Below are 19,283 nucleotides of genomic sequence, written 5' to 3' on the forward strand. Positions count from 1 at the left end.
TCTAATATCATTGATACAAAAAGGGTCTTGGCAGGAGACTCATGAGACAGGATGAAATTTTAATATTAACCAGAAGGTGGCAATGTTGTACCATTAAAATTACAAAGTAACATGGCAAAATGAAAATCATTATTGTTTTAAAAATATCAATAAATCTTGTATCTTGTTAATGTTTCTTGGTTTCTTCAAGTAATATAGTTTATCATTTGTCATTTTTTAAAAATTCTTGTTTAAATTATTAAGAACCATGTGGTGAATTTTCAAGACAATTCTTCAGTTGCAGAGGAATACAAAATGGTTCCTGGTTTTGGCATACAATGAGAGTTTGGTTCCCATACGCCTGGCCAGTAATATGCTTGTGCCCATTGTCTGCTCTAACTGTGAGGAAAGATCTGCAGAAATCCTTTACTTTTTCCTCAGGAGTCTTCCACTAAAGTTCAGTGGAAAGTTGGCTCTTAACCCAACTTACAGAAGTACAACAGTCTGGCATTTTGATTTGCACTTGCGTATTCCCATCATTGGAACTTTAGCTCTTTAGTAGATGTAGCTAATGTTGAAGGCAGTAGCAATGATCATTCAAGAATCATTAGATTCTGGCATGATTTCAGAGGACTGGCAAACTACAAATGTCACTCCATTATCCATGAAGGGAAGGAAGCAGAAGAATTGAAATTATAGGCCAGTTAACCTGATTTCCGTGGTTGGGAAGATGTTGGACTTGATCTTTAACAATGAGGTTTCAGGGTACTTGGAGGCATTGGTAAAATTGGCCAAAGTCAGCTTGTTTCCCTAATAGAAAATCTTGGCTGACAAACCTGTTGGAATTCTTTAAGGAAATAACAAGCAAGATAGGCAAAGAAGAATTGGTGGATGTTGTGCACTTGTATTTTCAGAAGGCCTTTGACAATGTACCTCACCATGAGGCTGCTTAACTAGATAAGAGTCCATGGTATTATATTAAAGATACTAGCATGGATAGAGTACTTGGTTGTCAGGATGCAAAGAGTGGGAATAAAGGAAGTCTTTTCTGATGGACGGAAAGTGACTAGTTGTGTTCTGTAGGGGTTGGTGGTGTTGGGATCAATTCTTTTGACATTACATGAGAATGAGTTGGATGATGAAAATGGTGGCTTTGTGGCCAGGTTGGTGGATAATTCAAAGATAAGTGGAGGAGCAGGTAGTGTTGAGGAAGCAGGGACTGGCAGAAGGACTTAGACAGATTAGGAGAATAGACAAAGAAGTAGCAGATGGAATGCAGTGTTGGGAAGTATTGGCCATGCACTTTGGTAGAAAGAATAAAAATGTAGACTATTTTCTAAACGGGGAGAAAATTCAAAAATCCAATGTGTAAAGGGACTTGGGAGTCTTCATGCAGGTACATGGAGCTTAGAAAAATAGAGGGCTATGGGTAACTGTAGGTAATTTCTAAGGTAAGGACATGTTCGGCACAGCATTTTGGGCTATATTGTGTTGTAGGTTAACTTGCAGGCTGAGGCGGAGGTGAGCAAGGCACATGCAATGTTGGCATTCATTTCAAGAGAACTAAAATATAAAAACAAGGATGTAATGCTCATGCTCTATAAGGCATTGGTGAACCCTCACTTGGACCATTATGAGCAGTTTGGGGTGCTTTACATTGGAGATGGTTCAAAGGAGCACAAAAATAATTCTGGGTATGAAAGGCTTATCGTATAATGAGTGTTTGATGGCTCTGGGTCTGTACTCACTGGAAAATTAGAAGAATGAGGGAAATCTCATTGAAGCCTATTGAACGTTGAAAGGCCAAGATAGGATGTTTCTATAATGGAGCAGTCTAGGACAGAGGGCGCAGCCTCAAAATAGAACGCCGTCAATTTAGAATTGAGGGAAAAATTAAAGGAGACCATGTTTCTTCTCAACAATTTATTGCTAAGTTGAAATATTAGTTTATTCTTGTACGTGATGATGTTGGTTGCTGGTGATGTATATGGATCTCAGAGTAAAAGATTTTAAATAAAATGCAAGATTTAAATCAAGTATTTCACTTCTGATAGTCTTTTAAAGATATGTCATATGTGTAATATTTATTAAAATATGATTCTCCAGATTATTTTTACATGCAATTAACTCACAATCAGTAGCTGAATATGTCATGTTGAAACCATCTAGTTCGATTGAGGAGCTGGAGATGAATCTCAGTGAGGAAATTACTGGAGGAGATGAAGGGAGGTGGCAGGTGGGATCCACAGTAAGTGCCAGCTAAAGGGCTATCTGCATTTTTTCCATCATAAATCTAAAAAGAAATTAAAGGAGAATTTTACAGATTTAACTTTTTAATTTATTGCAACATTAGATAAGGGGCTTTAGCCAGAACTGTATTTATCAATACCCAGGTGATGCAAATGTCTTTGCTGAAGTTCACACAATGGGTATATAATTATTGTTTAAGTGGTTGATTGACTGATGATCTGTCAAATATAATTCCCCTTCTAAATGCTTTAAGCCAGGGCTGACTGGCCCTTTGAGCACAGAAAGTCAGTTCAGACCCCACTAGGTGGTGTTAAACTGGTAGAAAATTGAATTGCCTCCTCCTCCTTTTTCTCTTCCCCCCCCCCTCCCCCCCAGGTAAGTCAACAGTCATGTTTTATTTCTTAAAATAAAGAATAGTGCAGGACACTCTGGCTCTCGCTTATTCCTTCTCTTCTCCTTATGCCTAACACCTCTCTCTGGTGCCCCTTTGTCTTTCTCCCACAGTCCATTCTCTTCTATCAGATTCCTTTTTCTTCAGCCCTTTATCTTTTCACCTATCACTTCCCAGCTTCTCACTTCATCTCCTTCACCCACCCACCTACCTTCCCCCTCACTTGTCTTCTATCACCTTTTATCTTGTACTCCTTCCCCGAGCCCTCTCCCCCCCCACTTCCTTATTCTGATATCTTTTCCCTTCCTTTATAGTCCAGAGGAAGTGTCAACCTGAAACATCGACTCTTTATTCCTTTCCATAGACGCTGCCTGACCTGTTGAGCATTTTGTGTGTGTTACACAGGTCATTTGATGACAGAATTAGAGATAAGGAAGTGGTGAAGTCCAAAGCTGCCAGATAGTACGTTACAATGACAAACGTAACATCTGACCGAGTAATGAAATAAGCATTTTCATTTTGGAGAATCAATATACAACAGTGCATTATTTATTTCATTACTCGAAAGTTGCTGCAGCAAGATTGGTACACAATAATGTAAATAATCAGCCGGAATTTTGGAGTGCTATCTTGGAAACACTAAACAGTGGTGGTTATTCACAGTGTGATCCAACACAATTCAGTGACATGACAATTCTTAAAAAAAAAAAGACCTTGTTGCTTTTATGCCACATTTACTCAAATATCTTCCAAGAAATTCCAAGCTATTCACTGCCTTTCAATAGTTGTCTAAGCTACCAAGTGCATTGATCTTTAGGTGGAATTGTTTTTTCTGTATTCCCCAATTTATTTTCTGAAAAAGTATTATAGAAAATTGATTTGTATTTGCAATTATTTTGACCAGTTAAGGAGTGGCATGTTATTTAAATTTAAACAACCTCAGCAATACTTCGGTTATGTGCTGATAAATATAGGCATTTCCATTAGTTCATAAAACATAGGAGCTGGATAGGCTATTCAGCCCACTGAGTCTGCTTTGTCATTGCATTATGGCTGATTTATTGTCTGTCTCAATCCTTCTCGCTGTAATCTTTGACATCCTTACTAGTCATAAACCTATTAACCTACACTTTAAATATACCCAATGACCTGGCCTCCACAGCCATCTGCTGCAATGAATTCCACAGATTCACCACCCTCTGGCTAAAAAAAATTCATCTTCATTGCAAAGGATGACCTTCTGTTCTGAGGCTGTGTCCTCTGGTCCTAGATTCCCTGACCATAGGAAACATCTCTCCACATCCACTCCATAAAGACCTTTCAGTATTCAATAGGTTTCAATGAGATCACCTCCCGTTGTTCTAAACACCAACAAGTACAGGTCCAGAACCCTCAAACTTTCCTCATACGTTAACCCATAGAACAGTTCAGAATAGGTAAAATATGAATGATATTTTTATTTGTCAGCTGCATATATGCATTGATGTCTCATTCTGCATTTGGCTAGTTGTGGTTGTTTTGAACATCAAACAGCTACTTTTTCCTAAAATTATAAATACTTGCGCTGACATAATCAGAGGTACAAGTTCCATTAGTTGCATCCTCAAGAAAAACGGTGAAAGTCACATTGATAATCTTGTTTAAAAGTACTACAATGTACCAAAGACAATCCAAATTCTTTTCATATTTATGATTAAAATCCACATCTGGTGAACTGAAGGTGCCACTAGGCTCAGTTAAGTACCCACTGCATCCTTGGTTTGGCCCTGTGGAGAAACATCAAATAACGCCTTTGAAAAGGTTGGTTTTCTAAATATCCTGGAAAATACTTCTTGGTAATCTATTTAATAATTTCACCACATTACCAATGGAAAGAATGTATAATTTTGGTAACAAGATCCTGGACAATATTCTGGTTCACAATCTGTACTCTGAGAATGGTGATACTGAAAATAGGACGATACTTGTTTTGGCTACTTGTTTCCTCTTCCTGGAGCAAAATGAAAATCATTATTGTTTTATTGAGTTATTGGAGCACCTCTCTGTCACCTCTACTGCCAGGAAGGATGACAGGAGCTGGCACATGGGGAAAAGCAATCCAAGCAGTAAGGTTCATTCCTTCAATCAAAAGTTTAAAAATACAGATAAACTTTCATTTAATATTAGTTTGACTATATTTGTAGTTACAGCATTGTAGGGAAATGTAATGGGTGATAGATGACGCGTTTATAACAGAAATTGTTCGACATAATTCACAAACAGTCTTTGAATTGTGCTCACTTTAAGAGATGGTATCTGATTATAATGTCAGTGTAAGGTGACTGCTTTTGGTTTATTTGTAATGGAAGTTAAATACTGTGGCTTTTGTTAAATACATAAAATGACTCTCACGTTTTATTCACAAAATCTTACATTGGTGACACTGACACTCTCAACGATTCCAGAGTTACTCAACAGCATGTCGACCAACACCGTAGCTTTGAAGCAGCTGGAGTTTTGGGAGCAGCACGCTTCCTCATGGTTTGCGCAGATGGAAGCCCAGTTCACGCTGCGAGATATCACTGCAGGCATTACTAAATTTTACTACATCATAGTATTGCTAAGTAGCTCCACTGCAGCTAGAGTTGCGAGTATACTAGGAGACCTGATAAATACATCATTCTGAAAACTCACTCACTACGGACTTTTGAACTGTCTGAGTGTGCTAAACAGTTGCTCTCCTTGCCCAGCCTGGATGATGCTTGGCCTTCAGAACTATTGGACCACATGCTCTCTCTCCTGGGAAATCAGCATCTTTGTTTTAATTTTAAAGAACTCTTTATGTGACACATGCTTGACCAAGTTTGCATAGCCCTCACTAATACATCTGTGAAGGACTGTAGAGAGCTTGCTAAAATGGTGTATAGTCGACTCTCAGCCATGCAGAAGGACATCGTTCCTCTTCTTTCCCTGTCTGTCTAAACCCTGCCAGCAAAGCCTGCAGCAGGTTCATGCCTGTGGATCCAAAACAAACAACTTTGGCTCTGTCTTTTTATCATGCATGCTAAGAAGTTCTGACTGCCATGCAGCTTCGCCAATGCATATACTTTGGGACCTCGGAGGTCTGTGAACACCATGGGTTCCAGCTGCCCGGGTAGTCCATTGTTCATTACAGACCCCATTTCAGGGTGATGGACACTAAAGTGAGTGTGCTGCCAGCATTGCCCATAGATTATAAGGTAGATAGAGATAGACCTTTGCTGGAGACTGCCAACAGTAGTAATATCTGGGTTTATGGGACACAATGCTTGATGCTGTGCCTCAGTGGATGATGGTACACATGGCACTTCGTCTTGGCTAAGTTTGCTAGAATTAAGCATGTCACAGGTTCCCTGTGCATCAAAGGACTATGATTAGATCTTAAGAACTGCCAGCTTGTGGGTGCATAGGCCTTTGGGTCGTTACCCTTTACCCCCAGTTAGTTCCCCATGATGACCCTGTCAAATGTGTCCACCAAAACATGTGAGTTCACTCGCCTTCTGGGTGAATTTCCAAACCTCACTAAGCCCACACTCTCAACCACAGTCATAAAGTGTAGGGTCAAGCACCATATTTCCCTGACAATGAGTCTCGGCCTGAAACGTCGACTGCACCTCTTCCTAGAGATGCTGCCTGGCCTGCTGCGTTCACCAGCAACTTTGATGTGTGTTACCATATTTCCCTACTGGCTTGCTGGTCGATTCCTGTGTGCGTACACTGAACTCAAATGCGGGTCAGCATGAAGGCTGTGGAAATGCTGAGCAACGTACACTGGTTGAATAGCCCTTGGGCATTTCCCCTCCCTCATCCACGCAGCAAATAGCACTGTCTTAACAAGCCCACCACCCCTGCCCCCGAACATTACCCAATCCCACATATTCAAGACTTTTCTGCACATTTAGATAGACTTTATTGATCCCAAAGGAAATTATGGTGTCACAGTCACATTACAAATGGACAGATATACAAATATTAGAAGAGAAGTAAGAAAGAATAAAAAAACAAGTTACCTCAAACAGTCTAACAGGAGGGTCATAACTTCCCTGGCTATAGGTTGTCTCTTTATAGAGCCTGATGGCCAAGGGTAAGAATGACCTCATATGGTGCTCTTTAGAGCAGCACAGTTGTCTTACTCTATTACTAAAAGTGCTGCTCTTTTCAGCCAAGGTGGCATGCGGAGGATGAAAGACATTGTCCAGAATTCCTACGGAAAATCCTAGTGTCCTTCGTTTTACCACAGCCTCCAGTGCGTCCAATTTGACTTCTAAAACGGAGCCAAGCCTTCTAGTCAGTTTGAGCCTGTTGGCATGACCTGTGTTGATGCTATTGCCTCAGCACACCACTGCATAGAGGATTGTACTGGCAACAACAGACATGTGAAGGAGAGGCCTGCATACTCCAAAGGATCTCAGTCTCCTCAGGAAGCAGAGGTGACTCTGACTCAATTTGTATACAGCCTCTGTGTTGGTGCTGCACTCAAGTCTGTCATCCAGGTACTTGTAGGTCCTCACCACATCCACGTCCTCACCATCAATAGTAACAGGGACCAGTGGAGGCTTTGTCTTCCTAAAGTCCATCACCATATCCTTTGTCTTACTAATGTTGAGCTGTAGATGATTCAGCTTGCACCAGTTGACAAAGTCTTCCACCAGAGCCCTGTATCCATCCTCCTGTCCTCCATTTAAACATTCAACTATTGCTGAGTCATCAGAGGATTTCTACAGATGACGTGACTTGGTGTTGTATCGGAACCTTGAACTGGCCCATCAAGAGTCAGATGGTTCCACTACCATATCACAACATCATGTGCGTGTCAGTACATCCCTGGACGAGCCAGAGGCACCTACCATTACTGCAACCGAGGCACATAGGATCTGAACTGGGCAGATTGTATGAGCTTCTGACAGATTCACAGTGCTGGTTTTGGTGAATTCTGGGGGAGGGGGTTGCTGTGTAGGGTAATGTAATGGGTGACAGATGACACATTGTTCATAATAGAAACCGTTCGACAATTCACAAACACGATCATTGAGATGTGGTGTTCACTTTAAGAGATGGTGTCTGACGCAATGATGTCAGTATAAGGTGACTGCTTTTGGCTTGTCCATAACGGAAGTAAAATACTACGATTTCATTAAGTACTTCGTTAAAGGACTCATGCGTGTTTTACTCACAAAATCCTATAGTAATATTAAAAATTATGTCACAGAAGGTGCAAAGGATGATATCAGAATGATACCAGTACAGAGAATTCTTATTAGGAAAGGCTGAACAAGGTAGAGTCCATTTTGCTAAATATACAAAAGCAAAGATGGAATTCTTTACAATTTTGGTAAGAAACTGTTTCAATAATTAGCAAACCTCCAGTGAGAGATTGTAAATGTGGGTTAATCACTGAGCTCTGTCCACCAGAGAAAGCAGGATCTCCCAGTGGCCACACATTTAAATTCCACATCCCATTCCCATTCTGACATGTCTATACACGGCCTTCTCTACTGTAAAGATGAAGCCACACTCAGGTTGGAGGAACAACACCTTATATTCTGTCTGGGTAGCCTCCAACCTGATGGCACGAACATCGACTTCTCTAACTTCCGCTAATGCCCCACCTCCCCCTCGTACCCCATCTGTTATTTATTTTTATACACATTCTTTCTCTCACTCTCCTTTTTCTCCCCTTGTCCCTCTGACTGTACCCCTTGCCCATCCTCTGGGTTCCGCCCCCCCACCTTGTCTTTCTCCCCGGGCCTCCTGTCCCGTGATCCTCTCATATCCCCTTTGCCAATCACCTGTCCAGCTCTTGGCTCCATCCCTCCCCCTCCCCCTCCCACTTTCAAATCTCTTACTAACTCTTCCTTCAGTTAGTCCTGACGAAGGGTCTCGGCCTGAAACGTCGACTGTACCTCTTCCTAGAGATGCTGCCTGGCCTGCTGCGTTCACCAGCAACTTTGATGTGTATTGCTTGAATTTCCAGCATCTGCAGAATTCCCGTTTGAGAATTCAAAAGAAATTTGTTTACCAAAAGTGGTAAGAACATAGATTATGCTACCGCAGGAGTGACGGCGACAAGAAGCACTGACGCATTTAGTGTCACACAGCAATGCAGTGCTGAAATTGGTCTAACTCATCCATGCCGCCTAAGGTGCTTTCCTGAGCTGGTAATTGTCCCTGTCTCTACCACTTCTTCCAGCAGCTTGATCCACATAACCACCATTCTCTGTGTGAAAAAACTTGCCCCTCCGGTCCCCTTTGAATCTTTCTATCCTTGCCCTAAACCTAGGCTCTCTAGCTATAGACATCCCTGCCCTGGGGAAAAAGACTGACCTTCCATTTTGTCTATGCCCTTCATGATTTTATAAATTTCTATAAAGTTGTCACTCAGCTCCCTTTGCTCTGGAGAAAACAGTCCCACTCTAACCAGTCTTTCCTCCTAATTCAAACCCTTCAGTCCCAGCAATGTTCTTGTGATCCTTTCTGCATTCTCTCTTGCTTGACTTGATTCTTCCTTTACCCTAGAGTACAAAACTGCACACAATATTTCAGGTGTGGTCTTACAGTGAGATGGCTATGGGCTTGGATGTAGAGGTGGTTTTGTTGTTGTTTTAAGTTTATTTTACGATGCTAAGTTACTGTGGGATACTAAGAAGATCAAGTACTCTAAGTCTATTCCATCAGCAAGTTGCTCGATAGTGAGGTTACTGGATTTATTACATACTGTTGTGGTGTTATCACCTGGACTCCATTGTGCCAAGAAGGTGTGGTGGTGTGGGTGATTGTGTTGGACATTCCTATTGTGATCGCAAGACACTGTTGGACATTGGTAATGTAGAATACTGCAAGTCCGGTTCACTAATTTATTAGCAAGACTGAGGAAGGGAGAGTGCTTTTGCCTCGAATATGGTGAGAACTAGGTCTAAGCCAAGGCAGTAGTGTCGCCTGTGGAAGCGGCCCAGGGGAGGGGACGCGAATGAAGTGCTGCCATCTGATCTTCTCTCAATGGAAGAACAAACTGGACCAAGGCAGTTTACCGTCATTCTATCATGTCACACAGGGACTTGGGCTATATCAATTTTTTTGACTTTTTTTCTGAAATTGTAGGCGTATGTGCTTGCTGTTAGTAATGTGTTTTGCACCTTGGCTTGGGAGAAACACTCTTTTGATTGGCTAAATTCATGTATGGTTGAATGATATTTGAACTTGAACCCTCTGTTACATGGCATCCAAACTCTACTCACCGAGACTGCCATGCTCTACACCTTCTTCACCATGTTTACTGATTTCACTATTTTCAGAAAATGGTGTATTTATACCCCTAGGTCTCTATAGCACAACACTCAGTTTTACAACATTTAAGATCAACCTAGATGTGCATACCTGGGAGAATGGAATTATGGCTAGAAACATTAGGTGAAGAGATGTGGAAGGAATCTCACAGAGGTCATTAACCCTCCTTTAGAGCATTTTGTCCAGCTGGCCTGTTTGTGTGCTGTAGGCTTTATAACTTGATAAGCTGGAACAGCAGTTTGAGAACAACAAAGCAGAAGAGCTGACTCCTTGGAAACCCAGACGAAAGAGAAATATTTGCTACTGGCAAGATGCCTATCTGAAATTCTGTCAAGTTCACAGTCTGAATGCCGTACTGGCACCAGACACTTGCTGCTAATTCTTTTTCTGAAGTCAGGAAGAGAATAGATGGCTGGACTGTGCCTTGTACAGCCACTGGAAGTAGTTGGTCTCTCTCCACGTTTTTCCCAGTCTTCATTTTCTGTGGAGGTGGGAATGGGAGGTGGTGGGGTGGGGGATAAAGCTGATTGGATAATGCTACTAGTGGAGATGAGAAGCAAAATACGCAGGACTTGTCTGCCACAACACATCTTTAAATGAGTAGAGTGATATTGACAAAACTTAGAATTGAAGAGTGGGAGAAGTTTAAAGCCTTACATGGCAAAATAGGGTTAGGCATAGGACACACAAGGCTTCTTCTGGCACAGTGATCTTAAAAAGTCCTGGGAGTAATTTCAAATGAAATGCACTTCTCGCATTCCAATCACAATCTGGATCTTTCCCAAGCAATTATTCTTACATTTATTTTATGGTTAACTAATGAATTTACTGACAGCTAGCTAGTGTTCAACAAAAGAACACATCAGAATCCTTAAGGAACTAATGTAGCTGGACATTCAGAATGTAATGAATTGTTAGCAATAAATCTGATAATTTAAACATTAAAATCCATAACGTAGTGTGTACTCAGTTGAATGTCCTTGTCTTCTGGAAAATGCATAGCATTTCCATTTACATTTGTTAATTAGTGTGAGAAGTTGCCAGGACTTGAGGCCTGAGTTATAGGCTGGGACATTATTATTTGAAACATGAGAGTCTGAGGGGTAACCTTACAGAGGTGTATAAAACATGAGGGGCATAGATAGTGTGAATGCATACAGCCTTTTCCTCAGGGAAAGGGAACCAAAAGTAGGGTTAAGGTGAGAGGGGAAAGACATGAATGGAATCTGCGGGTAACTTCTTCACATAAATGGTGGTGTTTATGCAGAATGAGTTGCCGGAGAAAGTGGTTGAGGCAGTATCATAACATTTAAAAGACATTTGACTAAGTACACGGATGGGAGAGCTTTGGTGGGCTATGGGTGAAATGGCCCGGCATAGTTGAACACTCTGGTCATCATGGATGAGTTAGGCAAAACGAATTGTTTCTGTGCTGTATTACTCTGTGACTCTGTCATATATCCAGAGTGATAATTTCCTGACCAAAGCCAAACCAAAAACCCTTGTAATACATCTTTGTTATCATTGCCATTTGTGGGAAGTATTATTGGCATTTTTTACTGTTTATTTCATAGGAAACATTGCTCTTATTTCCTTACTAGGTAATACATCATAATATTATACAATATAACATGAAAACCATTACACACTGCAATTGTGCGTCCATTAAAAATGCTTTAAGTTAATTCAAAAAATAGCTTTTGTTTTCCTCTGAGAAATTTCATGGATCTTAGCTGAAGCTCCGAACTGGAAATTAAAACTCATTTTAAAGAACGTTATACACAGAGCATGGGCTAGGAACTCAGATACAAATTCTACATGACTTTTCCTCAGTATTTGGATGCACATATTCATTTCTCAAAAACATGGATTTATAGTGGAGTGTTTCCTACTAATTCTCCATTATAAAATAGAAAATTACGAAATTTTCTGCAAGATCAGAACTACCACTACTACTACAAATAATGACAGATCTTTTTCTCTCTCAAGGGTACTGGTTATCTGTGGTCTAGACTAAGCAGTTTCTCCAGTACAAACTCACGTGCAGTTGCTCAACATATTGATAGTGCCTCTGCTGACACATAAGACGGGTCACGGTAATAAGGAAAGCATTATTATCAGGGTCCCCCGAAGCCTCCACTGAATTGGCTCCCAGCTCTCCAGATGATAAGCCTGCAGATGTTCGATCCAAAACATAAACAGTTTATTTCCCTCCATGGATGCTGCTTAACTTGTTGAGTTCCTCCAGCATTTTGTGTTCATTACATTTGTTAAATCTGCTATTTAAGTTCAATGTTTCTGAGTATTCTCTCAGAACTGGTAACACATTCAAAATGATGCTTAAAGGAAAAGCTAAAGGTAGGATAAAATTGCACATATTTTAAATAGAATGTTTAAAGCTGCTTAATTAAATCAAATTCAAATCTATACACTGTGTTTGCTTGGCAGCCAGCTTCTCCCATTTCCCCCATCTGATTTTGGTGAGCTCACCAAACTTGCACCAGGGTAATCTGATACATACTTGGAACTCTACTGAATGGAAAATTGTAATACTGCTTCCATTCGGTAATTGCCCTGTTCTGAGAACTTTGTCTGGTGGATCTCTGTGGAGGATGCTCCATAATCAGCTCTTTCGTTTGATGTAAGCTTATTGTGTTACAAGGAACAAAACAGCACTGCAATAATTTGCTTTTGGGGTGTTTTCATGGCGATTGAACAGTTTTATTTAATGCTTTAATTTAGTAAAATATCCAAAAGGCTCCATACAAACAATATAGACACTGAGCCACTTTGGGAATATGAGGATAAAGGACCAAATATTTGTTCAGCAATATCTAACAGTGGGGAGAGAGAGGCAAGTAATTTGAGGATATCTATTTCAGAGTTTTGGCCATCGCAGCTGGAAGCAAAGTAGCCAAGGAGAGAACCTCAAAAAATTAGGGCTGCTTTGGTGGCCAATAAGCGGGAACACAAAAGTTTGTAGGATTTGATGAGATCAGGAAAGGATAAAGCAATGGAATATCTTTTAAAAAGTGAGCATAAAAGAGATGGTAGAACAGGACACAACTTGTGTCAGTATTAGCAACAATGAGTAAGTTGAGTTGGATGGTTTAAAGTAAAAAGCAGATTAGGAGAGGTTTGGAATAGCAGAATATGGAAAAACAAAAGCCATTGGTGATGGTTGCAGGAACTGAAGTCCTGATCACTATTTTGATGTGAATATGGACAGTGGTGTCAAAAGATGTGAAATAGACAAAATAGTGTAGAATCAAGTTCAGCTTCAAACTGTGCCTGAGGAGAAGAGTGCATCTGGATTAGTTTCATGTTAATTTTTGGGATCTGGGCATCACCACATTTATTGCCCATCATTATTTGCCTCGAGGTCATTGAGGTGCCTCTGCTGAAAGTACTGCCACAGTGCTATTGGGTAGGGACTTTCAGGATTTAGTGAAGAAGGAATTGCAATATATTTCTACATCATGATAGTACGCAAAGGAACCTGAACAGAGGAAACTGCAAGTGGTTGTGTCCCCATGTCCATGCTGCTCAGGTCTTCCTCTGGGTCAGAAATTGCTGGTTTTGTTGGTCCTGTTGAAAGAGTCTTGGTAAGTTATTGCAGTGCATTCTGTAAATGACAGACATTGTGCACTGGTGGTTAAGGGAATATTTATGTTGTGTGATGGGTTGTCAAACAAGTAGGCTGCTTGGTCTTGAATGGTACCATGCTTCTTGTGATTTGTTGAGACTGCACTCACCCAAGCAAGGGGAGAGCATTCCATCAGACTTCTGACTTTTGCTGGATAAGTCTCACATTGGGTCACCTGTTGCAAGGTACCCAGCTTTTGACCTGCTCTTCCAGCCACAATACTAATGTGTAGGATACAACTGAACATGTAATCAATTGCAACACCCCCGCCCCCCCCCCAGAATACTAGTGTTAGGAGGATCTGTGTTGATAATGCCTTTGAAAGTCAATGGTAGTTTGATTTCTTATTTAAGAGTGTTGATGGTAGAGGCTTTAGACAATCAAATTTCTTTCCAGTATACAGTATGTTTGAAGGGAATTTCTACACTGTTTAATATCAAGCACCAGAGAGCTAGCTTACCAAGTCAGAACCAAATATATGGGTCCACAGAGGTGGTGGTGAGATGGGGCTGGATGTTATCAGCAAACACCTGGAATCTAACAGGATTTTGTATGATTTTACTAGGGGCCATACAAATGATGAATAGTTCAGTACAAAGGTAGATCCCTGAAATAATTTTGCGGGAGAAGCCATTGCAGATCATTCCCCGGATATGAGTGGATATATTGGAATGCAAGCGGATGAGGCCTATTCCATCCATTGGGAAGTGATGTGGAAGCATTGGAAGAGGATGGGGTGGTTAATCCTATAAAAATCCATTATATGGTACATTAAAATATAACAAAAATCCAAATCAGGCATTAAACACAGCTTTCAACTTGGAAGCACACAATTCTTACTCACAGCTTGGTTTATCGCTGGAAAATGGCCTGAGGAATTAAGTTACTGGAATAATCTGATGCATACATCAGTACTGTTTCATCAAGTTAGCTGAAATTAGACCTCTGAAATAATCATGTTCCAAAGATTCTATTGTTAAGTAAGCAAGCACAGTAAGATGAAAATCACATGGGAACAAATGGAAGGAATTTACAACTTTCACACAATTTGCAAGAAATAGCATCCAATATTTTCAAGTAAATGAACAATTTGTAACAACAAACAATCTGGTGGAGGAACTCAGCTGGTAGAGCAGCAGTCTGTAGAGGGGAAAGTAATTGTTGGCATATTGAGTCAAAACCCTGCACCAGGATATTAAAAACATTTTTCCTTCTCTCTCTGTGAGCACTTTGGAAATGGTGTTTGATTCTGACCCAGGAGGGACCACAAGTAGCCAGACCATCCAGTAGGAGCAGCAACCTGGCTGAACCCATTTAAATGGGTGAATTTGAATAATACACTGCTAGAGATGAAGGGAACTCCACTATGGACGCTGTCAAGCCTGGCCGCGAAAAGAGGAGGGTTGGGCATGGGTCTAGCCACCCTATCCCGTAAAAACCCAGGGTTACAGAAACAGCAATGACCTCTTCCCTGGGAGAGGAAGGATCTAGAAGATGAATGAGGTCATATGCCGAAAGCAGAGGCCGCAGGGCCAATCAGCCTTCAGCCCAGGACTACCGAGGACTTGGGCGAGCTGCAGTCGGCATCCTGTGCCCCAATAGTGGGCTTAAGAAGAAGTAGAGGAGATGAAGGAGATGGATATTCCCATCCATAATTATCCCATGATCTTTAAACTGTCAATTGATAAACTTATCAAAAGAAACAAGAAGGTATATCTTACAACAAAGGCGAGAGCTTCATAAGTAAATTCAAAACTGTCTTGGGCATTATTTTTTCACACAAGTTGAGTGAAATAATTTTTCCTCAGACATTAGAATTCTTTTCCAAAGTGTAGGGTCGAGGCACAAATCTTTGCTGTTTTAATGAGAAATAATACATAACATAATATGGAATTTAAAGTACAAAAATAAGGCATCCTATTCCAATGGTTTACAATTCACAAGGCCTTTTCCCTCACTAATTACTACATTGATCCAGCAAGATACCCTTACATTTATTTGCACTCATACAAGTTATCCCTCTTTCTTTACATGGACAGGACCTTTTGCCTGTAATCTTTAGTTGAAGGAGGTCCTCCTGAACCTTTTATTGGTCTTAGACCATAAGATCATAAAACAAAGGAGCAGAATTAGGCCACTTAGCCCATCGAATCTGCCCATCAATCATGGCCGATACTTTTTTTTTTACCCTCTTCAACCCCACTCCCCAGCCGCCTCCTCATAACCTTTGATGCCCTGTCCAATCAAGAACCCATCAAGCTCTGCCCTAAACATACCCAGTGCCCTGGCCTCCACAGCTACCTGTTGTAATAAATTCCACAAATTCACCCAGAGTAGTTTGTTGTTGACTCTACTAGGGGATCAGCTATACTGGATTGGGTGTTATGGCATGAACCAGAAGTGGTTAGGGAGTATAAGGTAAAAGAACCCTTAGGAAGCAGTGATCACAATATAATTGAGCTCAACTTGAGATTTGATGGAGAGAAGGTAAAGTCTGGGAGATGTTAGATGAACTAAATTGAGTATTTTGCATCAGTCTTCACTGTGGAAGACAATAGCAGTGTGCCAGATGTTGAAGGATGCAAGGGAAGAGAAGTGTGTGGAGAAGATGGTCAAAAAGCTGAAAGACCAAAGGGAACATGTCACCTGGACCAGATGAACTGCAACCGAGGATTCTGAAAGAAGTGGCAGTAGAGATTGTGCAGGCATTAATAATGATCTTGCAAAAATCATTGGACTTCGCTATGGTGCCAGAGGACTGGAAAATTGCAAATGTCACTCCACCTTTTAAGAAAGGAGGCTGGCAACAGAAAGGAAATTACAGACCAGTTGGCCAGACCTCAGTGGTTGGGAAGATGTTGGAGTCCATTGTTAAGAATGAAGTGATGGAGTACTTGGTGACACAGGACAAGATAAGACAATGTCAGTATGGTTTCCTTAAAGGAAAATCTTGCCTGATAAACCTGTTGGATGTCTTTGAGGAGATTACTAGTAGTATGGATAAAGGGGATGTTGTGATTTTATATATTTGGACGTTCAGAAATCCTTTGACAAGTTCTCAAGGGATATTGCAACTCTGATAAGAAGAGGGAGTTGTATGAAATGTATAGGAAACGGGGTAAATCAGGTGCTTGAGTATAAGAAGTGCAAGAAAATACTTAAGAAAGAAATCAGGAGGGCAAAAAGAAGACATGAGGTTGCCTTGGCAGTCAAAGTGAAGGATAGCGGTGACCAGTGGGGTACCGCAAGGCTCAGTGCTGGGACCCCAGTTGTTTACAATATATATTAATGACTTGGATGAGGGAATTAAATGCAGCATTTCCAAGTTTGCGGATGACACGAAGCTGGGTGGCAGTGTTAGCTGTGAGGAGGATGCTAAGAGGATGCAGGGTGACTTGGATAGGTTGGGTGAGTGGGCAAATTCATGGCAGATGCAATTTAATGTGGATAAATGTGAAGTTATCCACTTTGGTGGCAAAAATAGGAAAACAGATTATTATCTGAATGGTGGCCGATTAGGAAAAGGGGAGGTGCAACGTGACCTGGGTGTCATTATACACCAGTCATTGAAAGTGGGCATGCAGGTACAGCAGGTGAAAAAGGCGAATGGTATGCTGGCATTTATAGCGAGAGGATTTGAGTACAGGAGCAGGGAGGTACTACTGCAGTTGTACAAGGCCTTGGTGAGACTGCACCTGGAGTATTGTGTGCAGTTTTGGTCCCCTAATCTGAGGAAAGACATCCTTGCCATAGAGGGAGTACAGAGAAGGTTCACCAGATTGATTCCTGGGATGGCAGGACTTTCATATGAAGAAAGACTGGATGAACTGGGCTTGTACTCGTTGGAATTTAGAAGATTGAGGGGGGATCTGATTGAAACGTATAAGATCCTAAAGGGATTGGACAGGCTAGATGCAGGAAGATTGTTCCCGATGTTGGGGAAGTCCAGAATGAGGGGTCACAGTTTGAGGATAGAGGGGAAGCCTTTTAGGACTGAGATTAGGAAAAACTTCTTCACACAGAGAGTGGTGAATCTGTGGAATTCTCTGCCACAGGAAACAGTTGAGGCCAGTTCATTGGCTATATTTAAGAGGGAGTTAGATATGGCCCTTGTGGCTACGGGGGTCAGGGGGTATGGAGGGAAGGCTGGGGCGGTGTTCTGAGTTGGATGATCAGCCATGATCATAATAAATGGTGGTGCAGTCTCGAAGGGCCGAATGGTCTACTCCTGCACCTATTTTCTATGTTTCTATAATCCAAAGAGCTTTTACAAGTATATTAAGAGCAAAAGGATTGTAAGGGATAAAATTGGTCCTCTTGAAGATCAGAGTGGTCAGCTTTGTGTGGAACCAAAGGAAATGGGGGAGATCTTAAATAGGTTTTTTGCGTCTGTATTTAATAAGGAAGCTGGCATGAAATCTATGGAATTGAGGGAATCAAGTAGTGAGACCATGGAAACTGTACAGATTGAAAAGGAGGAGGTGCTTGCTGTCTTGAGGAAAGTTAAAGTGGATAAATCCCCGGGACCTGACAGAGTGTTCCCTCAGACCTTGAAGGAGACTAGTGTTGAAATTGCGGGGGCCCTGGCAGAAATATTTAAAATGTCGCTGTCTACGGATGAAGTGCCGGAGGATTGGAGAGTGGCTCATGTTGTTCCGTTGTTTGAAAAAGGATCGAAAAGTAATCCGGGAAATTATAGGCCGGTGAGTTTAACGTCAATAGTAGGTAAGTTATTGGAGGGAGTACTAAGAGACAGAATCTATAAGCATTTGGATAGACAGGGGCTTATTAGGGAGAGTCAACATGGCTTTGTGCGTGGTAGGTCATGTTTGACCAATCTGTTGGAGTTTTTCGAGGAGGTTACCAGGAAAGTGGATGAAGGGAAGGCAGTGAATATTGTCTACATGGACTTCAGTAAGGCCTTTGACAAGGTCCCGCATGGGAGGTTAGTTAGGAAAATTCAGTCGCTAGGTATACATGGAGAGGTGGTAAATTGGATTAGACATTGGCTCGATTGAAGAAGCCAGAGAGTGGTGGTAGAGAATTGCTTCTCTGAGTGGAGGCCTGTGACTAGTGGTGTGCCACAGGGATCAGTGCTGGGTCCATTGTTATTTGTCATCTATATCAGTGATCTGGATGATAATGTGGTAAATTGGATCAGCAAGTTTGCTGATGATACAAAGATTGGAGGTATAGTAGACAGTGAGGAAGGTTTTCAGAGCCTGCAGAGGGACCAGCTGGAAAAATGGGCTGAAAAATGGCAGATGGTGTTTAATACTGACAAGTGTGAGGTATTGCACGTTGGAAGGACAAACCAACGTGGAACAGAGGGATCTGGAAATACAGATACAAAATTCCCTAAAAGTGTCGTCACAGGTAGATAGGGTCGTAAAGAGAGCTTTTGGTACATTGGCCTTTATTAATCGAAGTATTGAGTATAAGAGCTGGAATGTTATGATGAGGTTGTATAAGGCATTGATGAGGCCGAATCTGGAGTATTGTGTTCAGTTTTGGTCACCAAATTACAGGAAGGATATAAATAAGGTTGAAAGAGTGCAGAGAAGGTTTACAAGGATGTTGCCGGGACTTGAGAAACTCAGTTACAGGGAAAGGTTGAATAGGTTAGGACTTTATTCCCTGGAGCGTAGAAGAATGAGGGGAGATTTGATAGAGGTATATAAAATTATGATGGGTATAGATAGAGTGAATGCAAGC

At 41.3% G+C, this 19,283-nt stretch overlaps 1 protein-coding gene across 1 annotated transcript in view; it reads right to left on the reverse strand.

Annotated features, from left to right (window-relative positions):
- Positions 1-19,283, reverse strand: part of cubn (cubilin (intrinsic factor-cobalamin receptor)) — a 392,255-nt gene that overhangs the window by 34,121 nt on the left and 338,851 nt on the right. The window contains 3 exon segments of the mRNA XM_072254425.1: positions 2,112-2,176; positions 2,178-2,272; positions 4,190-4,386. Of these exon segments, the coding sequence (XP_072110526.1) occupies positions 2,112-2,176; positions 2,178-2,272; positions 4,190-4,386 (357 nt within the window).

The sequence above is a fragment of the Mobula birostris genome, chromosome 3 (assembly GCF_030028105.1).
Source record: "Mobula birostris isolate sMobBir1 chromosome 3, sMobBir1.hap1, whole genome shotgun sequence".
Classification (NCBI taxonomy): domain Eukaryota; kingdom Metazoa; phylum Chordata; class Chondrichthyes; order Myliobatiformes; family Myliobatidae; genus Mobula; species Mobula birostris.